This window comes from Mastomys coucha, unplaced genomic scaffold (genome assembly GCF_008632895.1).
Source record: "Mastomys coucha isolate ucsf_1 unplaced genomic scaffold, UCSF_Mcou_1 pScaffold20, whole genome shotgun sequence".
Classification (NCBI taxonomy): Eukaryota; Metazoa; Chordata; class Mammalia; order Rodentia; family Muridae; genus Mastomys; species Mastomys coucha.
In genome coordinates, this window is record NW_022196903.1 from 140,225,556 (window position 1) to 140,248,291 (window position 22,736).

General features: G+C 44.2%; 1 protein-coding gene and 1 long non-coding RNA gene across 2 annotated transcripts in view; one reads left to right on the forward strand and one right to left on the reverse strand.

Annotated features, from left to right (window-relative positions):
• The window catches only part of Itpr2 (inositol 1,4,5-trisphosphate receptor type 2), a 421,140-nt gene that overhangs the window by 119,706 nt on the left and 278,698 nt on the right, over nucleotides 1–22,736 (reverse strand). Inside the window, exons 38-45 of the mRNA XM_031383897.1 lie at nucleotides 22,009–22,117; nucleotides 21,129–21,316; nucleotides 14,530–14,713; nucleotides 12,935–13,191; nucleotides 9,675–9,875; nucleotides 7,957–8,067; nucleotides 5,182–5,277; nucleotides 4,520–4,642 (exon numbers count right to left, since the gene is read on the reverse strand). Coding sequence (XP_031239757.1) covers nucleotides 4,520–4,642; nucleotides 5,182–5,277; nucleotides 7,957–8,067; nucleotides 9,675–9,875; nucleotides 12,935–13,191; nucleotides 14,530–14,713; nucleotides 21,129–21,316; nucleotides 22,009–22,117 — 1,269 coding nt within the window. The remainder of the gene's footprint in view (nucleotides 1–4,519; nucleotides 4,643–5,181; nucleotides 5,278–7,956; nucleotides 8,068–9,674; nucleotides 9,876–12,934; nucleotides 13,192–14,529; nucleotides 14,714–21,128; nucleotides 21,317–22,008; nucleotides 22,118–22,736) is intronic.
• The window catches only part of LOC116099799, a 31,652-nt gene that overhangs the window by 1,745 nt on the left and 7,171 nt on the right, over nucleotides 1–22,736 (forward strand). Inside the window, exon 3 of the long non-coding RNA XR_004122389.1 lies at nucleotides 5,955–6,031. This is a non-coding gene — a long non-coding RNA (uncharacterized LOC116099799). The remainder of the gene's footprint in view (nucleotides 1–5,954; nucleotides 6,032–22,736) is intronic.

Genomic DNA, 22,736 nt, shown 5'->3' on the forward strand with positions numbered 1-22,736 from the left:
ATACACCTTCAAGTAACTCCCAGAAGAAATGCAAGTGATCAGTGAGTACAAGAATGCACAGACAGTCCATTTCAGATGCTCCCCGAAGCCGTGGTTCTCAACCTGTGGGTCTCAACTTCTGGGGTCCAAATGACCCTTTCACAGGAGTAACCCATAACCATTGGAAGACATAGATATTTACATTATGACTCATAACAGTAGCAAAATTACAGTTATGAAGTAGTAAGAAAATAATTTATGTTGGGGGGTCAACACAAAATGAGGAACTGATTAAAGCATCGTTAGGAAGGTTGGGAACCACTGCAAATGAAGTGACCATGGATGAGATCTGCATTCCCACGCCATGTACAGATCTGAGATTCACATGTCATACACGGGTCTGACAGTCACATGTCATGCACGGGTCTGACATTCACATGTCACACAGAGATCTGAGATCTCCATTCACATGTCACACAGAAATCTAAGATCTCCATTCACGTCACACAAAGATCTGAAATCTGCCTTCACATGTCACACCTGGATCTGAGATCTCTATTCATATGTCACACCTGGATCTGAGATCTCTACTCATGTGTCACACCTGGATCTGAGATCTCCATTCACATGTCACACCTGGATCTGAGATCTCTATTTACATGTCACACCTGGATCTGAGATCTCCATTCACATGTCACACAGATCTGAGATCTGCATTCACGTGTCCCACAGAGATCTAGTCAACACAGACCTGCGCTGAGCACTACATTCCTGACACTATCAACTTAGCAGAGACTTTTCTTTTGAACAACATGAAGTTTAGTGTTCAACAGTGTAAGTACCTTCACACAGTGTGAAAAGTAATTTACATTGTGTATCAAGAGCCACAGCATAACTCCATTGATTAAACCTCTTGAAATTTACCCTAGAAAATCATCAGGACAAAGACTAATGCATAGGGTGTTAATCACAGCATAATTTATAATATCAAATATATTAGAAAACTAAATGCTTAACAATAATGAGTGATTATATAAATTACAGTATATTCAAATGATGCCTAATTACGCAGACATTAAAATTACATTCTCAAAGGCCATTTATTGATTCAGGAAAGTGCTCATGAAAAAAATTAAAGCTTTTATTTTGAGAAGATTTTCATGTAACTAATTAAAATGAGCATCATTACTGTTTTCTGCTGATTTTCAATTTAACACATGTTCCTGCCCACAAAGCCTCTAACATTTCTTCACTTACTTCTTTTATTTTGTTATTTTGTGGTTTGAGACAGGTTCTCATGCTAGAGCTTAGTCTGTCCTGGAACTCACAGCAGTTCTCCTGCCTCAGCCTCCTGAGTTCTGAGACTACAGAGGCATGGACCATGATACCCACCCCTCTCCATATACATCTTATTTCAGCCAAGAGTCTACTGAAGAGACTCAGACTAGAGCAGACATGTTGCCTGATGGAGCACAGAGAGGTGATGTGGCTTAAGACATGACGACGTAGATGAAGGAGTGAGAAATGCCGTAGACGGTCAGCGGCAACTGTTTCAAATCTCAAAGAAAGAGAGATGGGTGGAAACAGTTATGAGAAATGGAGACAGTGCACGGAAGAGCCCTACAGCCAGGGAGGGCAGAGTTAGGAAGGGCTGCTGAGTGGTAAGGAAATTCACAGCAGGACACCGCAGAATCAAAGCTAAAGAATTTCCCTTTTTGATGTATTAATAGTTTTATGTAGATCAGACAAGACACTTACAAGAAGCATTATTTGTTTCTTGTAAACTTGACCATAGGAAGGGCCCAGGGGGATGTCTCGGTGGAGAAGCAGAACCGCGTCCCTGCCATGAAAAGCATTAGCAACAAAACCCGAAAGTCTGAGAGCACCAAAATAAACTGTCTGTGCAAAAGGTGATTATGGTAAACGAGGAGGGAGCTGCGGTTCAGTTCTCGAATGACTGGGCTGTGCAGAGGCAGCTGCAGATCTGCAAGGTCATCAGCTGCCTGCCTGTCATGCTGCTCGCTCCCACCTTCTGAGGTAAACGGCACAGGCTGGATCCATCCACAGTCCCCTTCTGAGGAACAGCTGGTCATCCTGCACTCCTCACTGCATGTGCAGGAGAAGGTTACATAGTAGGTTTACAAGGAACACGGCTGACCAGAAAACCAAATACAATGCCCCAGCCTAAAGCAAGTGACAGGACCCACGCAAAGTAAGAATCAAAAGAGCCCAATGTGGGTGAAAGTTGCTAACTTTTTTCAAGGAAAAAAGGAATTAATTCCATAAGGAAAGTAGTACATGCCAAAGAGGGAATGATTTCTTATTTCTCTAAATGAAAGAAGCAGACAGCTGGACCAGGTTATGCACAACAGAACGAAGCAAGCATGCTATCCATGTCGGAGTTCACCCCTACGACCACACCCTTGATTTCTAAAGGGACCTCTGTGATTCAGATAAAGCTCAGGGCTGATGTGTTCCGCAGCTCAGAACCCACTTCCTCCCTTACGCAGCCTGGTCCTCTCCGTCCGGAAGCCTGGCTTCCTTCGTGTAGCTGTGTGGCATGACCTACCCTCATCGCCCTGAGAACTACTGCTTTTCCAAAGTTTTGCTTGGGGAAGGTTTTTACAAAGCCCTCTGCAGGACCCCGGCCCGTTTCCGGCCGTTTCCGCATCTGTCGCCTTCTTGCTTCCTCTCTGCGTTGCTTTTGACCCCTGACCACTCTGACTGCCCCAAGCCATCGGAACCCGTGAGCTTCACACTGTCCTTGCTTTTTAGCAGTGCGTTCTACTCTTCAGCTGCATCTCCTGCCCTTACCCACTAAGATGGACCTGACCTAACTGAGTCTTTACTCGAGTTTGATGTCCACTCCTCTGCCGGTCTCCTCAGACTTCAAGTTTGCCTGACTGTAGGTTTATGTCCCATGGAGTATTTACAGGAGTAGGCCTGATGCATGATGCCACTCACACATGCCAAGAGATAGCAGCCACAGATGGGGCAGGACCAGCTGCCCAGGAACAACGTGCAGGAGCTCTGCTCACTCTTATAAACGGGCTCTGCTGCCTGCGCTGCCTAATCTGTCTCCTCCCCTGAGGGCCTCAGCCTCTGAGGCAACTCTCTCCCCAGCACTATGTCACGTGTTTCTGCTGTTATAGCTGGCACACTACGTGATTTTAATTCTCAGCCGGGGATTTATTTATTTCTGTTCACATTCGAGGTTATTCTCTCTCTTGTTCTTTTTTCCCCCTAGTTTGACTCAACCTCCATCACCTGACTTTTCTTTCTCTCCAAAAAGGGACTTCCCCACATCCTGAATCTCTGTCTTTCTACTTCCTTCAACTTGTCTGTCAGCTTCTATTTTGGTTCCCTGATACCTAAAATGCCTTTCAATGTCTGCAGCTGTAACTCAGCGCCTGTGCCCCACTCCCCCCGCCCCTGCCCCGTGGGCCTCTGTCTGTGTCCAGGCAGACTATGAGAAGCCCGTGTGTCTCACTGAGTCGACTGCTTCACCAAAGTGAAGCAACCCATGTTGGTGGCGTTTAGAATCTGATTTCTCCCCTGAAGACTATTTAAAAACATTATTCAGATTTATATCCATTAGACAGCGAAGGTAGAAGGGCAGGAGAAATGTCCAAAGAGCAACCTTCAGAACTAAATCCGTTCAGAATCTGACCTCCCATCCATCAGTGCTTACTTAATCAACAGAGTAGATGGATGGAAAAGCAAGCAGGAGAGGCAGCTGGTGGGAGGAAGCCGCCAGGACGTTTGAAACGTGTTTGCAAAAACTGAACTTTATTCTCTAAAAACCGATAGGGCTTCTTGGAGACAAAACCAAGTGAGTGTGTGTATGCTTAAAGCTTTAAACTTTAAACCTGAGTATGCTTAAAGTTTTAAACTTTAAACCTGAGTTAGAGGGTATACTAAATTTGAACATGCTTGTGGAATTGAGCTTATCAAAGAATGCTTAACAAATGTTGGTACTTACAAGCAATAGAATGGAAACAGTTATTCCGAAGAAATTTAAGACCGCTTCATAGTCTAGTGAAATGCACTTAGATGGGCTAACTTGATGTCTTCTATTAAAAGCTTGTCAAGCTGTGATCTAGGACAGAGCACCCTGCTGAGTTAGCCCTGGCTAAGTTGTGGAATACCTATACCCAATCCTTTCCCACTCCACCCACCCACTGCCTCTGCAGAGGCCTCTCCGCACCGCCCCACCCCGCCTCTGGCTCTGGTTTGAGGCTGTGTACTCCTTCCAGATCTAGACATCGTCTGTCCCAAGTCTCCTTTCCTGATCAGCTGCTCCTCAGCCAGAAGTCCTAGCCAGAAGTCATCTGATCAAGCCTCCTTCTCTCTTCTATGGCTCCCTAGCATACCCTGAATTGCATAACTAGGCCTGCTGAGGACTTAGCATTTTCTCTAACTGAAACCTAGGAGGGCAGGCACTGAAGAAATCAGAATGTACATATAAAACAGTAAGCATGGGCATAAGACAGACGCAATAACCAGAGAAGCAAAACAGATGCAGATAAAAATGTGGCACCTGATGGGCCAGAATGTAGATGTTGTGTCCAACGTCTTTCGGTGAAACACCATCATCCCCTCCCTCCTCGTCCCCGTGGTCACATTCCAGGCCTTGGTTATAGGCGTTCTTCATGACATCCACCTAGTGACAAATAAATAAGTAAATAAATAAGTAAATAAAGTCCGAAAGGTGGCAGCAATGCTTCAGATTGTCTAAGCATGAACACTATGCACCTATGCATGAATCTAAGTGAGCCCACCGATCTAACAGCCAACTATACCCAGAAATCACTAAACTAAGGCCAAGAAATATGTCTCTAAATAAATTTGTTTACTGATAAATATATATCAAAAGGCGTCTGTATATAGCCAAGTAGAGTGTGGCAATTTAGTTAAGAGAAGTGCTTAAAGTATAAGAGGCTGGAGTGATGGCTCAGGATAAAGTGTGTTTCCTGCTCCTGCAGAGGACCCCAGGTCAGTTCCCAGTGCTCATAGCCAGCATCTGTAACTCTGGCTCCAGGGCATCCAACACTCCAACACCCTAGTGCATCCACTCTCCTGAGTCACGAGGGCCTTCACTATGTGTTTCTGGCTCCCTGGTGTGATCCATCCTGCTCCTACCAGCCCAGAGGAGCAGGGGAGATGTCACCCAACTGCCATAGCCTGGGGAAATGTTCTTACCAGTTCCCTGGGTCTCATGTTGAAGAGAATTCTCTCCGCATTCTCGCTGTCGTGCCTGCTTTCCATAATGGCCAGCAGAAGCTTGGAGGCGTTGTTCTGAGGACAAAGACAGGGTCAGTGCACATGCGAAGTCCACAGCAGAGGTCAACAATCCCCTGCATCGCTGCTAACTCAGATCACCCAGCCCTTATCGTTTACTCAATCAGGTGAAAGCTGAAACTCCTTATTTATTTTGTCATACTAACATTTGAAAATAGACTGTTTCAATTTACTCCATTGTTGATACAGATTAAAAGCAATGAGTCACGAAAGATGGGAGACTATTTTAAATCACAGATATTTTGAGTGGGTAAGTGGCTAACACACTGCATTGACTAGAACTATAGCTTCTTTTAGTCCTTCCTCAATTCGATTTCTGCGATGAGACTTCAAGACAATCAGATGAACAGGAATCAATGACATTTAATAGACATGGCTAGAACTTAAAGAATTTAGCACAACCATTTTTAAAATGAAGCAATAATATTAGTAGCATATTGAAATTGCACATAAACATGTGAATCACTAGTGAGAATAGATATATACATCCAAATTCATGAGTTAGAGAGATAATGATTTGCTGATAGCTTGCTTATTTCATCAAGTTTATTTATTCAGTGTGTCAGAGAATAACATTTTGTACTATTCTCTTAATAAAGAATGGAAGAAGTTTATGATGCTTATGTGTTGCAATGTTTTAATTATAAACATTATCTCAAATTTTGTTACTTAAGATGTCAAGGTGTGAAGCAATCTTCAACCCTAAATGGGCACCAGAGAGTTGCCTTGGAAGCATTCTGCCCTCTGTCAGGTAAACCTTACTCTCTATAGACTCCTGGTAAGACTGAGAAATGGGGCGAGAAGCCATTTAGAGTCGCTTCTGAGAGACTCAGAGTCCATGTTTTTAGAATGACATAAGTTAAGCTGAGTCCCTGTTTGGTGGACAAAGCACTAAGTTGATAAGGTTGTATAAATTATCTCTGCTTATGTTTGGTTCCACATTCTGTCCAAGGCTCCCAGGGCTGCCTGATACTGCCTTTAAAAGGATGTCTAATGATTCTGAAGATAGCGAAGGTGACAGTCACGCCAGTGCCACAGCCACGACGGAGGAAAGGGAGTCAGATTCCTCTGTTTGTCTGTACTATTCTCATATTTTACAGATATTTCAAATTTTACAGTCTACTTTTACAATCTAGGGTCCAAACACTATGCCTTAAAACCTAAATCATAGGGATTAGAAGAGATGGTAAATCCTTAGAGCTCTGTGAGCAGACCCTCACAGAATTCAGAGGTAACCTCAGAAAGCCAGGCTGTGTCCTCTAATGAGCCACAACCTGCAGAGCCAATAGAAAAGGGCTTTAAAATGCATCCAGTTTCTGAATGCTATCGGCAGAGTGTTGCTTTTAACCAATTTTCTTTCTCATATTTTCTGAGAATAGAAAGAGATCTTACAAATGACCCCCTGAAATCTGAACCAATTTGGAAGTACATGAGCCTGGCTACACTGAAAATCCCCACACAGGCACTCCTGTTAGCAGGGGGTTTTCCTTCTGTGGAAGCGGATTCCTTTTAAACAAAATACAAACATCCCACCTCTTAACAAACCTGGCTCTTCGCATTCACAGACTAGCTATAAAAAATGAAGGTAACAAAGTGAAGAACAATACAGACATCTTCGAAGCTTGTATCAAGTATATTTAAAACTGTAGCTTGTATAGTATTACATTTACAGTATATTATGTCACATAGTGCTATATTTATAGTGCTATATTATATGGAAGGTATGTTTCCAAAATTGTGGATAATTAAGCCACCTAATCCAGGAATCAATGTTACAAATAATGCAATTAAAGTGCCGTATCTCAGGAATGCTCCCATACTTGCCAGCAGATATAACTCTGCCTCACAGATGCTCTTAGATGCTCTCTTTTCAGGCAATAACATATACAAAATCTTTAGATTTAAAAGATATACTCATTTTAGTCTTTAAGTATAAAACCATATTTAAAGTATTTCAAGAGAAGCAAGATACATTTCTTGCTTTAGATGCAGCCTGATGTATCCAACTGCCATATGTTTGAATACATCATGTTACTGAAATAAATAAAAATTAAATGATCCTTCTTGAGTTAATTTTGTATCCAGCCATTTTGCTGAAGGTATTTATCAGCTGTACGAGTTCCCTGGTAGAGTTTCTGGAAACTATCACATCATCTGCGAATAGCAATACTTTGAATTCTTTCTTTCCAATTTGTATCCCCTTGATCTCCTTTAATTGTCTTATTGCTAAAACTTCTAGTACTATAATGAATAGATATGGAGAGAGTGCACAGCTTCTTTTGTTCCTGAATAATAGAATTACTTTAAGTTTCTCCATTTAATTTAATTTAATTTGATGTTGGCTATATATTGTCCTTATTGTGCTTAGGTATGTGCCTTGTATCCCTGATCCCTCCAAGACTTTTATCATAAAGTATATCCAGAACCTTTCACTTCTGTCTGTAATGAAAAAATAGGAAATTAAAACAGTTGGCAAGGTTAGGGGCTCCTTCAACATCTCTAGCACAGAACCTCACACGTGACTGTGGCCTGCAGGGGGACCATGCTTTCCCTGGCACACTTCCCTTTCCTGTTAGCCACCTGAGACAATGGTGGCCTCTAGTTTTGTACAATCACTTGACGACTTAGAATTCTCCATGACCAGAAGGTGTACATGGCAAGTGCCGGTCACACTACCTTCAGCTGCAGTACCAAGTCCATTCTGTACTTGCCCAGAGGGTTAATGTCATTCAGAATCAAGGCGATGATGATATCAATCCCATTCGATTCGTGAGTGGCAATACAGGTCTAGAAAAGGAGATACTTGTAAAATGACATGCTATTTTTGACACAACACTATAAGTAGTAATTAGACTTGAAACTTTCATACTGTGTACAGACAATGTTGGAGATTTAAATTTGTTTTTTGGATAGGGTCTGTTAATTGACTGGTATTGGTAAATGTCTCTGGGTGCAGAATACTAATACACCATGAAAAACACCTGTCTTTGACATGAAGAACTGCAGAATTTCAAAGATGAGTGGGTAAATTAAAACTCTCAGCAGACCCACCAATACAAAAGGAGATCTTTAATCTGAGTTTTATGGTATAATCAACCTAAGAACACAAGGAGAGGGAAGGTTGTATATGAATTTCACAAAACACACAGAGCAGAGGCTTCTGTGTGTGCTAGGTGGTGGGAAAGCTCATAGGATTCTTGAACTTGAGTATTTGTAGAGGGATGTGATTAAGCAACGTGCCTGCTCTGAGGGTGAAGGTCCAGTGTGGCAGGATTTTGAGCTTTGTTTGTTGGAAGCAGCTTATAGGCCACATTCATGGGCCCAGGCTACCAAGCCACCCAAGCATCTTGAGAAACTAAAACCCTGATGAGTCACCCAAGAAAAGGCAGCCCTAGCCAATAGGACAGCTTGGCCTGGGCCTCTATCTCTTCTTTATACAAGGACATTGTGCAGAGAAGAGGTATTCCTGCCCTGCACTGACATTGTCCTGAGGTTTTTCTGCTCATGAAAACATCTGCAAAACCCAAAGTGAATGTATTTCAAATCACTTCTAGAATTTTCTTAAAGACCCTCCGTGTATTTTTGGAGCATAGGGAATTATCCAGAAATGTTTGACATGGAGACTCTCTGCCCCTGAACCTTGCCTGCTCCGGGGTGTTTTGTGAATACTAAACACTTATAAGAAAGTCAGATGACATCACTCCCTTGTCTCCCCGACATCTTCTGTCCCATCTTCTTCTACCATAGTGTGTCCTTAGAGCAAAGCAAAGCGTTCTGGGAACCAGGATGAATGTTGGGTCTCTCACATGTGCATGCACACCAAACTCAAAATGGCCCGCTGTTTGGGCTCAGAAAGTCTGTAGCTCTCCTCTAACTGTCTTTACAGTGTCTCAGAGTGCTGCCGCCTCTGAGCTGAGCTCTGAGTCTGAAGCTATTTATCAGCAAGCCGACAGCCATGAGACCCACTTCATAAACTAACCAAGCATGTGTGACATGGATGTTATACCCCACATGAACACACGGCATTGGAGCCAAAGCCACAGAGAGTTAACTCCACACGTCTGGAGAGATTCCATATAGAGAAAAACTCAACACTGGGAAGAGATACAATCTTACCCTTCTTTCAACAACTCTTTTTATCTTAAATATCTCATGGGAATTTTCTTTTACAATGCAATTTAAAACGTAGCCTACTACTATGTGCTAGTCTACACTTCAGCATTTGTATGTTCTATGAGAAAGGTAACTGGCCAGTGCAAGCAGCAAGGCTTCACCAGCCTGTGAGGTGGGCTCCGGCAAGGCTTCACCAGCCTGTGAGGTGGGCTCCGGGCCTAGCCTGGCATGCTGCTCCTGAGTCACGGCTCCTGTCACACGAAGCTCTACTCTTCATTTACCTGGTTCTCATGGCACGGGCCCTGGCAGTACTCCGTCAGGCTCTCCAGAGTCTGGTTGACCAGAGCTACGTTCTTCTCGTTGATGTAGAGCCCCAGCAGGCCTAGGCCCCCTGTGGTACTTCCACAGATGCAGTCTAGAAACTGAAGTGTTTCACAGACAAGGTTGTAGTTTGTTTTGTTGTTCTGGTTCCTCAAGAAGTTCTGCAAGGTGAAATAAAATATGGTTGAAGGATGAATGCAAAATACAAGGGAAAGGGAGAACTGGTCATGTTCAGTTTCTGTGTGTGTGTGTGTGTGTGTGTGTGTGTGTGTGTGTGTGTGTGTGTGTGCCTGCATCTGTCTGTCTCTCTGTGTCTGTCACTCGGTGTATGCACATGCATCTGTCTGTCTGTCCGTCTCTGTGTGTCTTTGTCTGTATGTGAGTATGTGTGTGCATGCATCTGTCTGTCTCTCTGTCTCTGTGTGTGTCTGTCTGTATGTGAGTGTGTGTATGAGTCTATTTGTGTGTATGTGCATTCATCTGTCTGTCTCTCTGTCTCTGTGTGTATCTGTCTGTATGTGAATGAGTGTGTGTGTGTGTGTGTGTGTATGCCCGCATCTGTCTCTCTGTGTCCGTCTGTCTCTCTGTCTCTGTGTGTGTGTGTCTATCTGTGTGTGTATGAATGCATCTGTCTGTCTCTCTGTCTCTGTGTGTGTCTGACTGTGTATGCATGTGTGTATGTGTGTGTGTGTGTGGGGGGAGAGAGAGAGAGAGAGAGAGAGAGAATAAGATTTCCTGCCAGTATAGAATTCAACTGGTCTTTATAAGAAAGTGGGGCAACTTGGGGGCAGGAAAGGGACCAGCAGAAAAGAGGAGTAATGAGGAGCATAATGGGGTATGACTATGACCAAGCATAATAACATGTGTGAAAATGTCATAATGAGACTCATTATTTTTTAAGATAACTTTAAAATAATTTAAAATTAAATAACTTTTAAGTTTTGATGCACTGAGGTTCTCTTAAAGTAGCCTCCCCTTGGGTCCTAGCAAAAGTACTCAGCAAGAAGTCACACTAAACACTGCCCTGCTGTCCTCCACAGAGGGCAGAGACAAGTGCGAGAAAGAGAAGGAAAAGGAAGACAGAATGTTCATGGAGTCCCTGACAACCCTGCCTGTCGCAGTGCAGTCGGGGGAGGGGGGTTAGGCGTGGTGCAGTCGGGGTAGGGTCATGGGAGGAGCGACATGAAAGCCTTCTCAAGCATGTCAGCAAGCAGTCCTCCATCTCTGTACACGCACGCACGTCAGCAAGCAGTCCTCCATCTCTGTATACACACGCACGTCAGCAAGCAGTCCTCCATCTCTGTACACACACACACACACACACACACACACACACACACACGTCAGCAAGCAGTCCTCCATCTCTGTACACGCACACTACAGAGGTTCACTGCTCACTGCCTACTGGCACAGAGAGTGGACATGTAAAGCTGGAGCCTTACCCCTGCTGGCAGTGTGATGGGTTTGGCTCTTAGGAAATGCTTCCGTGTGTGTGTGTGTGTGTGTGTGTGTGTGTGTGTGTGTGTGTGTGTACGCATAAGCATTGCCAAGCGATAAGTACTGTAGTAATGTAAAAAGTGACTACATGAAAAAGCAGATACTATAGAACATATATTCTCTTGAACAGAAATAAGGCTTACATGCAGAAATAAGGCTTAATGTTTATGTGTACACAGAATCTGTTATTGGTGCATTTCCTTTGGGGACTAAGGCTAGGGATAGGGAAAGAACATGAAAAGAAATAGAGGGAGAGTTCTTGTTTTAATGTATTTGCAGATATCTATTTATTTATTTTGAATTTTTGCTATTTGTTCTTATCGATACTGTGAAAGAAAAGGTTCTATAAGAAAGTGCTTGAGCCACTATTTTCTGGTTAACATAAAATCAGGTATTTCTCCATCCATTCTGCTCATCCATGCCCCACACTGTCAGGGTGTATGGATGAGAACTAGCCGGTGGGCACACCCTACAGAAGCTAGATCTAAGCTGCGGCTGGCTTGTTCCCCACCATTCATTCAGGAACATCTCATTGACGTGGACAGCATTCTAATCTTAGACAGGACCCACTGTGGAAACCTTAGCCAGTTCACTGTAATTCATTAATAAAGCTAGTTCCCAGCGATGCTAGCTAGTAGCATGGCAAAGCTGGCTGGCAAGGATGAGTGTCTGTCTGGGAAGCACTCTGCCAAATGCAAACTTCAGGTGAGCATTCCACTCTCCCCCAGCCGGGCCAATCACAATTGCTCTTTCCATGTGCCTTTGCTATGGTGTCTGTCATAGGCAGGGCATACAAAAATGCCAGAGAGGTAGTCAGAGTCACTGTCTGGCAGAGAAGCAGTCAGAGTCCACTGTCTGACAGAGGACATGGTAGTGGCAGAAATATTATGATGTGGACTATATTAATTTGCTGAGCAACTTTCACTATTATAAAGCAATTCCTTGAGAGGAGGCACTTAGCCCTGCAGAGAGTTGAAGTGTCAGGGTGAGGGGATACTGGGGGTCTCCACCCACCCAGAGGAGAAGCGCAGGGGGGAGGGGGAAAAGATTGCGGGAGGGGGTGACCAGGAAGGGAGAAGTAAGCGGAATGTAAAGTGAATCATTTAAAAATATATAAAAAATTTTTTTAAAGTTCCTCATATTATTTTGATTCTAATGAAACGTAAAGTATACTCAATATTGTACTCACCAACTATGGATTGGGAAAGACATAAATACCCAGGTCTAAAACTGTGAAAGGCAGAGGACACAAAGATAGTCTCTCGGAACAAACACCACAGAGGAGTGGAAGGTGCTCATGGGGCAGGGAAGATGTAACTACAGAGAGACAGTGTGTAGATTTTGGTGTTTTGGGTTTTAATGGGTAAGCAATTTCCTCTTGTCTTTATTCCTTCCATCTCAACCAGGCCTTGGTGTCTTTGTTGATGATTTCTCTAGAATTCCCTTCAAAACTATGTGTTAGCTTCCCTTGAATTGGGCTACTCAGAGCCACAGGCCTCAGCATACACACACACATACACAGACACACACACACACAGACACACACACATACACACACATATACACACACACACTCTCACACACACACACTCTCTCACTCACACACACAGACACACACACATATACACACACACTCTCACACACACACACTCTCTCTCACACACACACACACACACACACTCACACACTCACACACTCACACACTACGAGGCAGAGGAAGTACCTGAAGCTCCCTGTTGTGATTCTCACACAGTAACTGCAGGAACCTGAGGATGGGCCGCATGATGGTGATGGCCGGGCTCATAGTAACTTCCTCCGCGGACTTTTCCTCCGCACTCCCTGCTTCCTGTCCTGGGCACATTGCGTCTATTTCCGGGTCCATTTCTCTTCTGTACACACAGTATGCTTTGGATGTGGCTGAAGACGCCTCTGTTAACTGCCCTTTCATTCCCTCCCTCAAATGTAGCGATGAGTCTCTCACTGAAAGGCAAACAGTGGTTGTATTTCTGAACTAATTTTCTTTTCTTCTCTTTCATTCTTTGTTTTCTGACCAAAGGAAAATAAAAACCCAACAACCATAGGGATTCAAATTTGAATTTTGAAATTACCTAACTAGAGGTTCAATAGTTTCCTGAAAGGAAGTCAAGTAACAATTAAAAGGTTAACACGGTGACCAGAAGGAAAGATCTCAATACTTAGCCAATTTCAGAATTTTCTGACATATAAAAGTATTATCACAAAGACACATAAGCATATGTACAGGTGACTTTACAAGCTATGTACCAAAGGGCTGGAGAGGTTGTGTGTTAGTTGTTTTTCTGTTGCTGTGATAAAACACCATGACCAAAGGTAACTTGGGGAAACAAGGGGAGACAACTCTCAGGTCTGTCTGTAAGGAAAGTCAGGACAGGAACTCAAGGCAGGAACATGGAGGCAGGAGCTGAAGAAGAGGTCATGGAGGAACACTGCTTACCAGCTTGTTCAGCCCACCTTCTTCTATAACCCAAGACCACCTTCCCAATGCCCAGCAGATGCACCATCCACAATAGGCTTGGCCCTCCCACATTGGTTACTGATGAGGAGAATGCCCCCACAGACTGTCTGCAGGCCAATCTTACGGGGACATCTTCCCAATTATCATTCCCTCTTCCCAGTTATATCTAGCAATATATTAACAAAAAACGAGTACAGAGAGCTTAGTGGTTGAGAGACCTTGCTGCTGCTCTTCCAGAGGACTGAGTTCAGTTCCCAGCAACCATGTTAGGCTGCTCATAAGTTCCTATAACTCAAGCTTCAGGGGATCTGACACCATCTTCTGGCCCCTGCAGAACTCACACACATGTGGCACACACAGAGAGAACAGAATATATCAAGAAATATGTGTGCACACTCAAGAATTCTTACAGATCTCATGGGAAAATGATAAAAACTATAAAATGATAACATCTCTACAGTATTTAACTGACAATAATTTGGTCATTTCAAATATAAACACTATAAATTCTGTCCTTGGAGTTTAATTTCTGTGCTTAGAAAAGTTTTAGACAGTTTTCTTTACTGCACAGAAGAATGAATTCAAAGTTCTTTCACATTGCCAATACTTCCACAGCAATTAAACTCCGATTTATTTGGTACTGCAGGGGCTATTTTAGGGTCAAGCCCATGACAGAAATCCTTTATAAATGGAAGTCCACCCTGGAGACACAAAGGATAATTAAACCCCAAGAAGCAAGACGATGACAAAGCTACATGAGATTCAAATACGTCATGACTTCCTTCTGTCACGACGTTCTCCCAGGTGCCCAGGAAGGTCCTCACCTCTCATCCGAGGGCCCAGGGCCATGAGGTCACTGTCTTCTTCTCTCTTCTTGCTCCCTAAGTCTATGGTGTTGACAGTCACCGTGGATCTGATCTCTTTCTGAGCGGCCTTCATCCGATCGTAAAGGACTTTGAAAAATTTCTCTGACTTTTTTTGTTCGTGCAACTGCTGGTAGAAAGAATACTGCAGAGAAAGCAGAGTTGAAAGGATCAGTCCCTGAGGCAAGAAAATAGCTTTATTCTGAAATCAACGGAGGCCTTATAGATAAAAGCACACAGTGCGCTGCGCTTCCCCCCCCAAATATACATGCTTTCTGTCTCTCATTCCATTTAGTAATACTTTCCACTATATTAATAATAACGGCTAGAGTTTACTTAGTACCTTCCACTAAAACTAACATATTTTATATTCTATTTGATATATCCTCCCTACATGTAATTTTTAATTGTAAGAGTAGAGTAAGTTGTCACATTAAGTAATTCTTTTAGTCTGATAGTATTATAAAGCCATGCATTGGTCCAATACACACTTATTGAAAGCCTATTATGTGTTGGGTACTATATTGTTGCTAGAGACAAAACAAAAAGAGAAAGTGGACGTATTGCTACCCACATGAGTTTGTAACCCAATGTGAGACATGCTACTCACTTATGAGTATCCTGTATAAGTAATAGCTCCCTGTTAGATGAAAAAGATATTTTTTCTCACATCTAACTGATAGTAAATTTAATTTAGGTTGTGTTACCATGACAACTTCACTCATGCAAACCCTCTGGTAAGTGGGCAGTAAGTTGTTTGCCTACTTCCTAAATTATGATCCTTTGCATTCAGCTTAGGAGGAAACCAGCTGCAAACAGACTCTAGTTTATCATCAATAACGATGCAGATAGCGTTTAAGATCAAATGTGTGGTAAGATGTACCTCTATGAGATAGGGAAACACTGAGCTATAGTTACTGTCTATTTAATAACATTATGGAAGAATCCAGAAGAGCTGATAGGAGATGGGGGAGGGATATACTCCAGAAGAGATGTAATTTAAGTGGGTAGGGAAATTTTAAGATATCAATAGTAAGATATTGATATAAAAATAGTACCTGTAGGAGAAAGACAGTAAAGATCAAGAAAGGTGACAGCCCTTTGGTAAAGGAGAGAGGGCGTGGTTTCTGTAAGCTTATTGAGAGTCAGTATGAAGAAGCACTCCAAGGCCCACATGATTTCCTACTTAGGTGGAACCAGCCACATGCAGGCAGGTTTAGGCAATCTGACGGTTACTGACATGCTTTCCTACAGAAAGGACTGGAGCCGGGCCCACTAACTCAGGCTAGGCTCATGCACCGCTCACCATTCTTACATGTGCAGCATACACACACAAAATGAGTTTTACACAGCCTTCAGTCTCAGCTTCATATCTGTTAGGGGGCACTCCTAAGCAAGGGGCTAGCAACCTTGTATAGGAGCAGGATGAGAAATGTCCCACGGTAACCATGGCAACCGCACTGGAACAGTCAAGCTGGTGCCGATGGCTTGCAGGATACAGGCAGCATCCACAGACCTCTGTGGTCTCACAAATTAAGCTGATGTTTGAGCTCTAATCTTTTTAATATAGCGTGGCTGGGAGGTGAAGCTAGGTGATAACATGTTCGTTAGTGAGGAAGTCAGGGGAATGTTGCAGCTCTATTAAAACAAAGTTTGTAGTGGGGGGGGCATTCATGCCTATCCTATCGTGCATACTCTCGGTCCAACAGTGTGATGGGCAGAGTGTGCTCACTCCATCCACACTGTGTTGATAAAAAAGGAGATGCTGTGAGGCAGAGGGATTTGCACAACTTACATAAGCCAGGTGCTGCAGCACTGGTGTGGACTATTTATATAGATGATACTTTCTACAAACCAAGCTCTACAGGGCAAAACAGTGTTGGGGAAGGAATGAACACGTGTGTATGTTTCATGGTCTAATGAGATGTCACAGCACTATGGATGACACGTAGTGTCAGAGGAAACTCTGAGGCTTTCTGCAGGAGTCAAAAGCAAAGAATATAGCGGAAGTATGTTGTAGAGGAAGAATCTGCCCCCTCCCGGGGGGAGGGGAGAAAATGGGAGTGGTAAAGGTATGAAATAAAGACTAGTATGTTAGCTTCCTTTGCAGTGGCTGTGATAAATCACCCTGCCATGAGAAGCTTGGAAGCGACAGAGCTCATTTGTTCATGGTTCTAGGTTAGAGATAACTATAGCAAGAAAGCCGCAGAAGTGGGAGTTTGAGGGACTTGGGCTTAGAATATTCATAATCAGTAATGGATCAAATAGGCTTGCTCTCAGCTTGCCTTCTCTACTCTTGTATGCTTCAGATCCCTTGCCTAGGGAATGGTGCCACTCACTGTGGGCAGATGCTCCCACTTCAGTCAGCCCAATCAAGACAATCTCCCACAGTCATACACCGGCTAATCTTATCCAGACCACTCCTCACTGAGACTTTTCCCAGGTGGTCCTAGATTATGTTGAATTGGTAGCCATCCCACTGAGAAAGCCTCACACACATAGGCTGGTCAGCCACTGTCCCTCCTAGGGCTACACAGATCCATTGTGGTTAGGGGTGCAGAATCTGGAGCCACAGAGCAAAGGATAAATCCCAGTCTGTCTCTAAGTAACCATGGGAGCTTAGATCTGCCTGTTTCTCCTTTGATAATCTAGGATTATATACATTATATCACAGGCTCTTTGAAGATTAGCCAAACTAATGTATGTAAGAATAGTTCCTAGTACTCATGAGCCTTTATGTTTTATTTTATTTCTTTTTCTTTTTGAGACAGGGTCTTACTCCACTGCCCTACGTTAGTCTCAAAGTGGTTGTCCTGGCTCAGTCTCCAGAATCCTGGGATGATAAGTGGAACCACAATGCCTAGCTTTTATTTTTCTCATTATTAGTGACTGAAATTATGACTTCCTCTGCCTCATCTAGTCAAGTATATTGGGCACAAGAAAAAGATTAGTAGAAAGACAAGTAAAAAGATTAGTAGTAAGAAAAAGATTCACTCTGGTTCAGAATTACAGTGGCTACACAGCTCATCCACTGGAACGTGAAATACTGCTCCCTAAAGACTATGAAACTCAGGGCTGGAGAGATGGCTCAGTAGTTAGGAACACGTGATGCTCTTACAGAGGACACAAGTTTGGGTCTTAGCAGTCACATTGAGGCTCACAGCCCTCTGTAACTCCAGGGATCTAAGTTCTTCTTCTGACCTCCAGCGGCATTGCACACATATGGTACACTTACATACATGCAGGCATTCAACATACACATAAACAAAAATGAATCTTTTCAAATGTGTAAAATCCCTATGGGATTGGCAGGAGTCTGGAGGAGTGAGTGAGTGGCGTGGCTGAGAAATGTCCCCTGTAAGCTCATGACTGAGAAATGTCTCCTGTAAGCACAGACATTTGTACACTCGGTCCCCAGCTAAGCACTGCTGCTTGTAAGGTTATGGAACTTTAGAATCTGAAGCCTTCCTAGAGAAAGTATGTCATGAGGTCAGGGGATTTTGAGTGTCTATAGCCCCCCTCACCCCGTTTCCAGTTTGCCCTCTTCCTGTGTGAGGATGGAGATGTGACCTCAGCTTCTTGTTCTAGCCTGCTGCCCTGCCTTCTTGCCCCAACTATTATGGACTCTCCCTCAGGAACCATGAGCTCTTCCTTCTGTAGGTTGCTTTGGTCATGGCAGCCACGACATGGGGAAGGAGGGACAAGTCTGAGTCACTAGAGGGGAAAATGCAGATTCGGCTGGTCTGATCTAGACTTCCTAAAGCCACAGCACACTGCTGACATCTGGGGACAGCATCATGTACCTAAATCAGAAACCAAAACAGTGGAAGCTAGGAAATGAAGTCTTGTTAGTCCACGAGAGGAGTGTGATGTGCAGATTTGTACTGTGTCCTCAATGGATATGTGTGAGTTTGGTTTTGGTTGGTTGGTTTTGTTTGTTCTGATGGTGCATAAGAGATTGAACCTATGGACTCAGAAATCCTACACACACACTTACTGCTGAGCTGTGATGGAGACCAGCTTTCATTAAGTTCACCAGACTGGCCTTGAGTTTGCTCTGTAGCTCAGGCATCCCTTGAATGTGTGGTCTTCTGCACTAGCCTCCTGAGTAGCTGGGATTACAGGCTTGTATAGCCAGTCCAGAATGTGTGTGTGTGTGTGTGTGTGTGTGTGTGTGTGTGTGTGTGTAGGGTATCGCCTCATACATACATTAAAAAATGTTGAAAATTAACTGGAGAGACACAGTGTAAGGCAGACAATAAAGCAAAGGGACAGAGAGAAGGCACCAATCCAGAAAGCATTGCTGGGAGGCTCACCAGGGAGCAGGTGCCACATGCTCAGCTAGATGAGAAGGCTTCAGCAAGGACAACCAAACTCTCATAAGCATATCCACCACTGAGCAGTTATTGTGCACTAGAGACTTCCAAACACCAACAGCACAGAGAACAAGATGTGTTCTAAGCCTTCAAGGATTTTTAGTTGACTAGATGGAATCTGGGACACACCTGGAGGGTCACGGTGACACGACAGAGACACCCCAGAGCCTCTGCAGGCCACAGCAAGACCATGGAGCAGCTAGCAGTCAGGTCCACTCAATGAGCAAGGGGTTGAAAACGGTTCTGAGAGGAGCCACTGAGAGGCAGGGGAACCAGCATGAGATGCTCAGGGAACTACAAAGAGGGAGAAGAGCAAAGGAGAGGACCGACTGGATGAGAGAGATAGCTAAAGAAGAACTGCATTGAGAAGAAGGTCATGGACTCCAGCAGGGGTCTGGCTTTCCTGGAGGCAGAGATTTGAAACAGGGGTATAACAGTGTTATTAAAAATGTCATGGGAGGCAACAGACAGAACGTTAGAGAAAAGGCAAACGGAAGCTGGGAAATGTGCTCACGGGACAGTGAAAGACACAAGGGACCTGTGAGGAAGGCTTGAGAAGCAGGGGTTGAAGGGTTAGGGATGAGAGATGTCAGAGAGCAGAAACACCCAGGTTTGCCATCCAGGCAGGGAGTCAGGGTGATCAACCACAGCCAAGAGTAACGTTTAGGTTTTGGTCAGACAACCAGAAGGCACACAGTGCCAGTCTCAGGGACAAACAGTACATTGGAGAGAGGAGCCCTGGCACAGCAGGATGCCGGAAGGGGAGCCAGAGAGGGGGCAGTTCCAGGATCCAGGTAATGAAGGTTCCAGAAGAACAAAAACTTTCCCAGTGATCAATGCCACAGGAACATGGGGCAAATAAGACTAGGGAAGGGGCCTCGGGAGTGGTGTGCTGGCACTGTGGCGTTTGGCTCCCTTGGAGCTGGCTGGCTTCCTCCACACAACTGAGGCTTGCCCAGCATCCATGAGAGGATGAGGTGATCCCCTGGGATGACCTATGTGGTCCAGGGAACTCCAAAAAGTGCAGTCAGGCGGCAGTTGCTAGAGACACCTGTTTAAGGCCAGTCCATACCGTTGTCTTTTCCTGCCCCTGAGGCCTCTGCTCCTAAAGCTCCTGCTGTCACACAGGTCTCTCACACCACAAAGCTTCTGCTACTGACTGTATGTGATGACAAGCTAAAGCAAAATGCCCCAGTTCTGAATCTGACTGGGCTTCTGCCTGCCCTGAGTGGGGGGCCAAGGGGCTTGGGAATTTCTAGCCAGCTGCAGCTAGGCATTGCCTCCACTGGCCTAGAAGAATGTAGGAAGGTTAGGTTACTGAGCAGTGAGCTAGAAAGCTCTCTGGGTACAGTCTCCAGAGCTCACAGTGTTGGGCACAGAAGATCCAAGAGAAACCTGGCAGGGGCCTCGCAGACCCAGGCATGCTGGGTGGACAGGGTCAGATCCTTGGTGTGCATGTGAGCACAACACCCACTGCCATGGCCGGCTAGCTCCTGCTGCAGTGCACAGTGAGCTTCCAAGAACGCTCTGTCTAGAGCAAGTGGGAAGCCCATCGTTTCAGTGGCACATCCAATAAACTCTCGACAGAAATGTGACTGGAGAGACTGTCTGCTTGTTGCTGGGGGAGGGGTTGCTAACAAGGAGAAGCTAAAAGAACACTTTTTTTTGGTTTCTTCAACAAGCCAGTAAGAAAGACTGTAAGAGTTAGAAGTCAGAGAGGACCACCAAAAAACAACATCTTCTGGACCCAACAGCACCACAGCAGTGGAGCTCACAGTAGTTACAGCAGGTGATCAAGCCAGTGAATGTCCCAGCATGGATCGGGATGGGGCTTGCAAACCCTCAGCCCTGGCTGAGAGTCTATAGATGTGTTTGGGGGTCTGGGGCAGGGAGAATCCGTTCTCTTTAAGGGGGCTAACCTACTCCTGGTAGGTTAACCACAGTCCAGCAGATGGCTCTGTACCCAGAGGTATCTGGGCAGCATGGATTGATATCCAGAATTTATTAAGATTTGGGGGAGGGGAGGCAGGAAGTTGGGGGAGAATAGGGAGGTGGGGTGGAAATGTGTAGAGTGAGGAAGAGGGGAGGTAAATGTTAACAAAATACATTGTATGAAATTCTCAAAAAACAAAAATCATCTTTTGAAAAGTAGAAATGACAACACCTGGGATGACAGAAAAGTACCTGGGTTTGTGTGTTTCCTCCTTCCAGCAAGGCAATGCCAAGCAAGATGCCTTCAGAAAAGATCCTGTCGTTTTTGGTGTTCACAATGACATCAATGACAAGTTCGGACGCTCCTTCTTTGTCCAGCAAACACTGGATATCAGACATTGAAATCCCTGTCTTATCTGAGTCCTGCCCAGAGAAGCCTCCTGTGGTCAGGAAAAACCAACAAACAAAAAGTATCAACCTTTACCACAGACTTTGTTTTTAATAGTAAACAGTGTTTTCAAGCTCAAACACAACTGGATATGCCACTGGAAAGTTCAGTTACAAATGTAAGTCTTCAAGAATGGAAATCTTAGTGAGATGTCCAACATGTATATAATTCAATGTCACTAAATATTTTTCTTAATGTAGCCCCGAAATTGCTGCAGAGATGGCTCAGCAGTGAAGAGTACTGGCTACTCCTGCAGAGGACCTGGGTTTGCTTTCCAGCTCCCACGTAGTGGCTCACAACCATCTATAACTGCAGTTCCCAGGGATACAATGTCCTCTTCTGACCTCCACAGAGACAAAACACATGTGGTGTACAGGCATGCATGCAGGCACTAACACATATGCATGAAATAAAAATAAATAAATCTTTATAAAATACCCTATGAAAGGGAACGAGCCTTCTGTCTGTAATGTTTGAACTGAGAAACTCTAAAACTGTCTAGAGTACAAGGCAAATCCACTATAATGTTCAGATCTGTGGCTTCATGAACCCCAAACCACACAAAGGTTTTCACTGGCATTTTAAGTGAATATTTTCCATGTGTCACTTAAGGAAGGCAGATGCATAGCACTGTCATGAAGACATGCCAAGGACCCCTAAAACAGGGAAAATGAGAGACCTCACCTGCCACTTGCGCTGTCTTGGCATAGGCTCCTGACAGAGGTCCGTTCACACTGACACTGTGATCGCCCTTGAAGTACCGATTCAGGAGGATTCTCCGTAATGTGCTGCCCTAGAAGAAAGGAGACCTGTCATCATTCTTCAAAATAAAAGTAGAAAGTGTCAACATGCTAAATGCATCTCTATCTGATGTAAAAAACATATGAACATTTTATACCAAATTAGTACTTTCTGAGGAAAATTGTAAATGTACCACAATAACAACAATAAATTCTTTTCTTATAATACGTAAAGTAGTGTGAGAGGTGATGAGTCTCCTGGCACCCACTGTGGAGATGGTCCCTTATCCCCAAACCCATCAAGATGTACACATTAAATGTGGGCTGACTGGAGAGCCATGGAGCTGGCTCAGTGGGTAAGGGAGCTCTCCACCAAGCCTGAAAACCTGACTTCGATCCTGGGATGCGCTTGGTGGAAGAAAGACTTGACTCTTACAGGGTGTCTTCTAAATTCCAGATGTGTGCTATGACATGCACATGCAATGTAAATATTGTAAACTAAATATTTATACATATATTTAGAGGCCATTGAGATGTGTCAGGAATAAAAGCACTTGAAGCCAGGCTTGACCACTAAATTCGATCTGTGGGACACACGTGGTAGAAGAAGCAATTCAGCTCCTAGACATATGCTGTGTCATGCATGTGAGACACACACAGAGAGAAACAGAC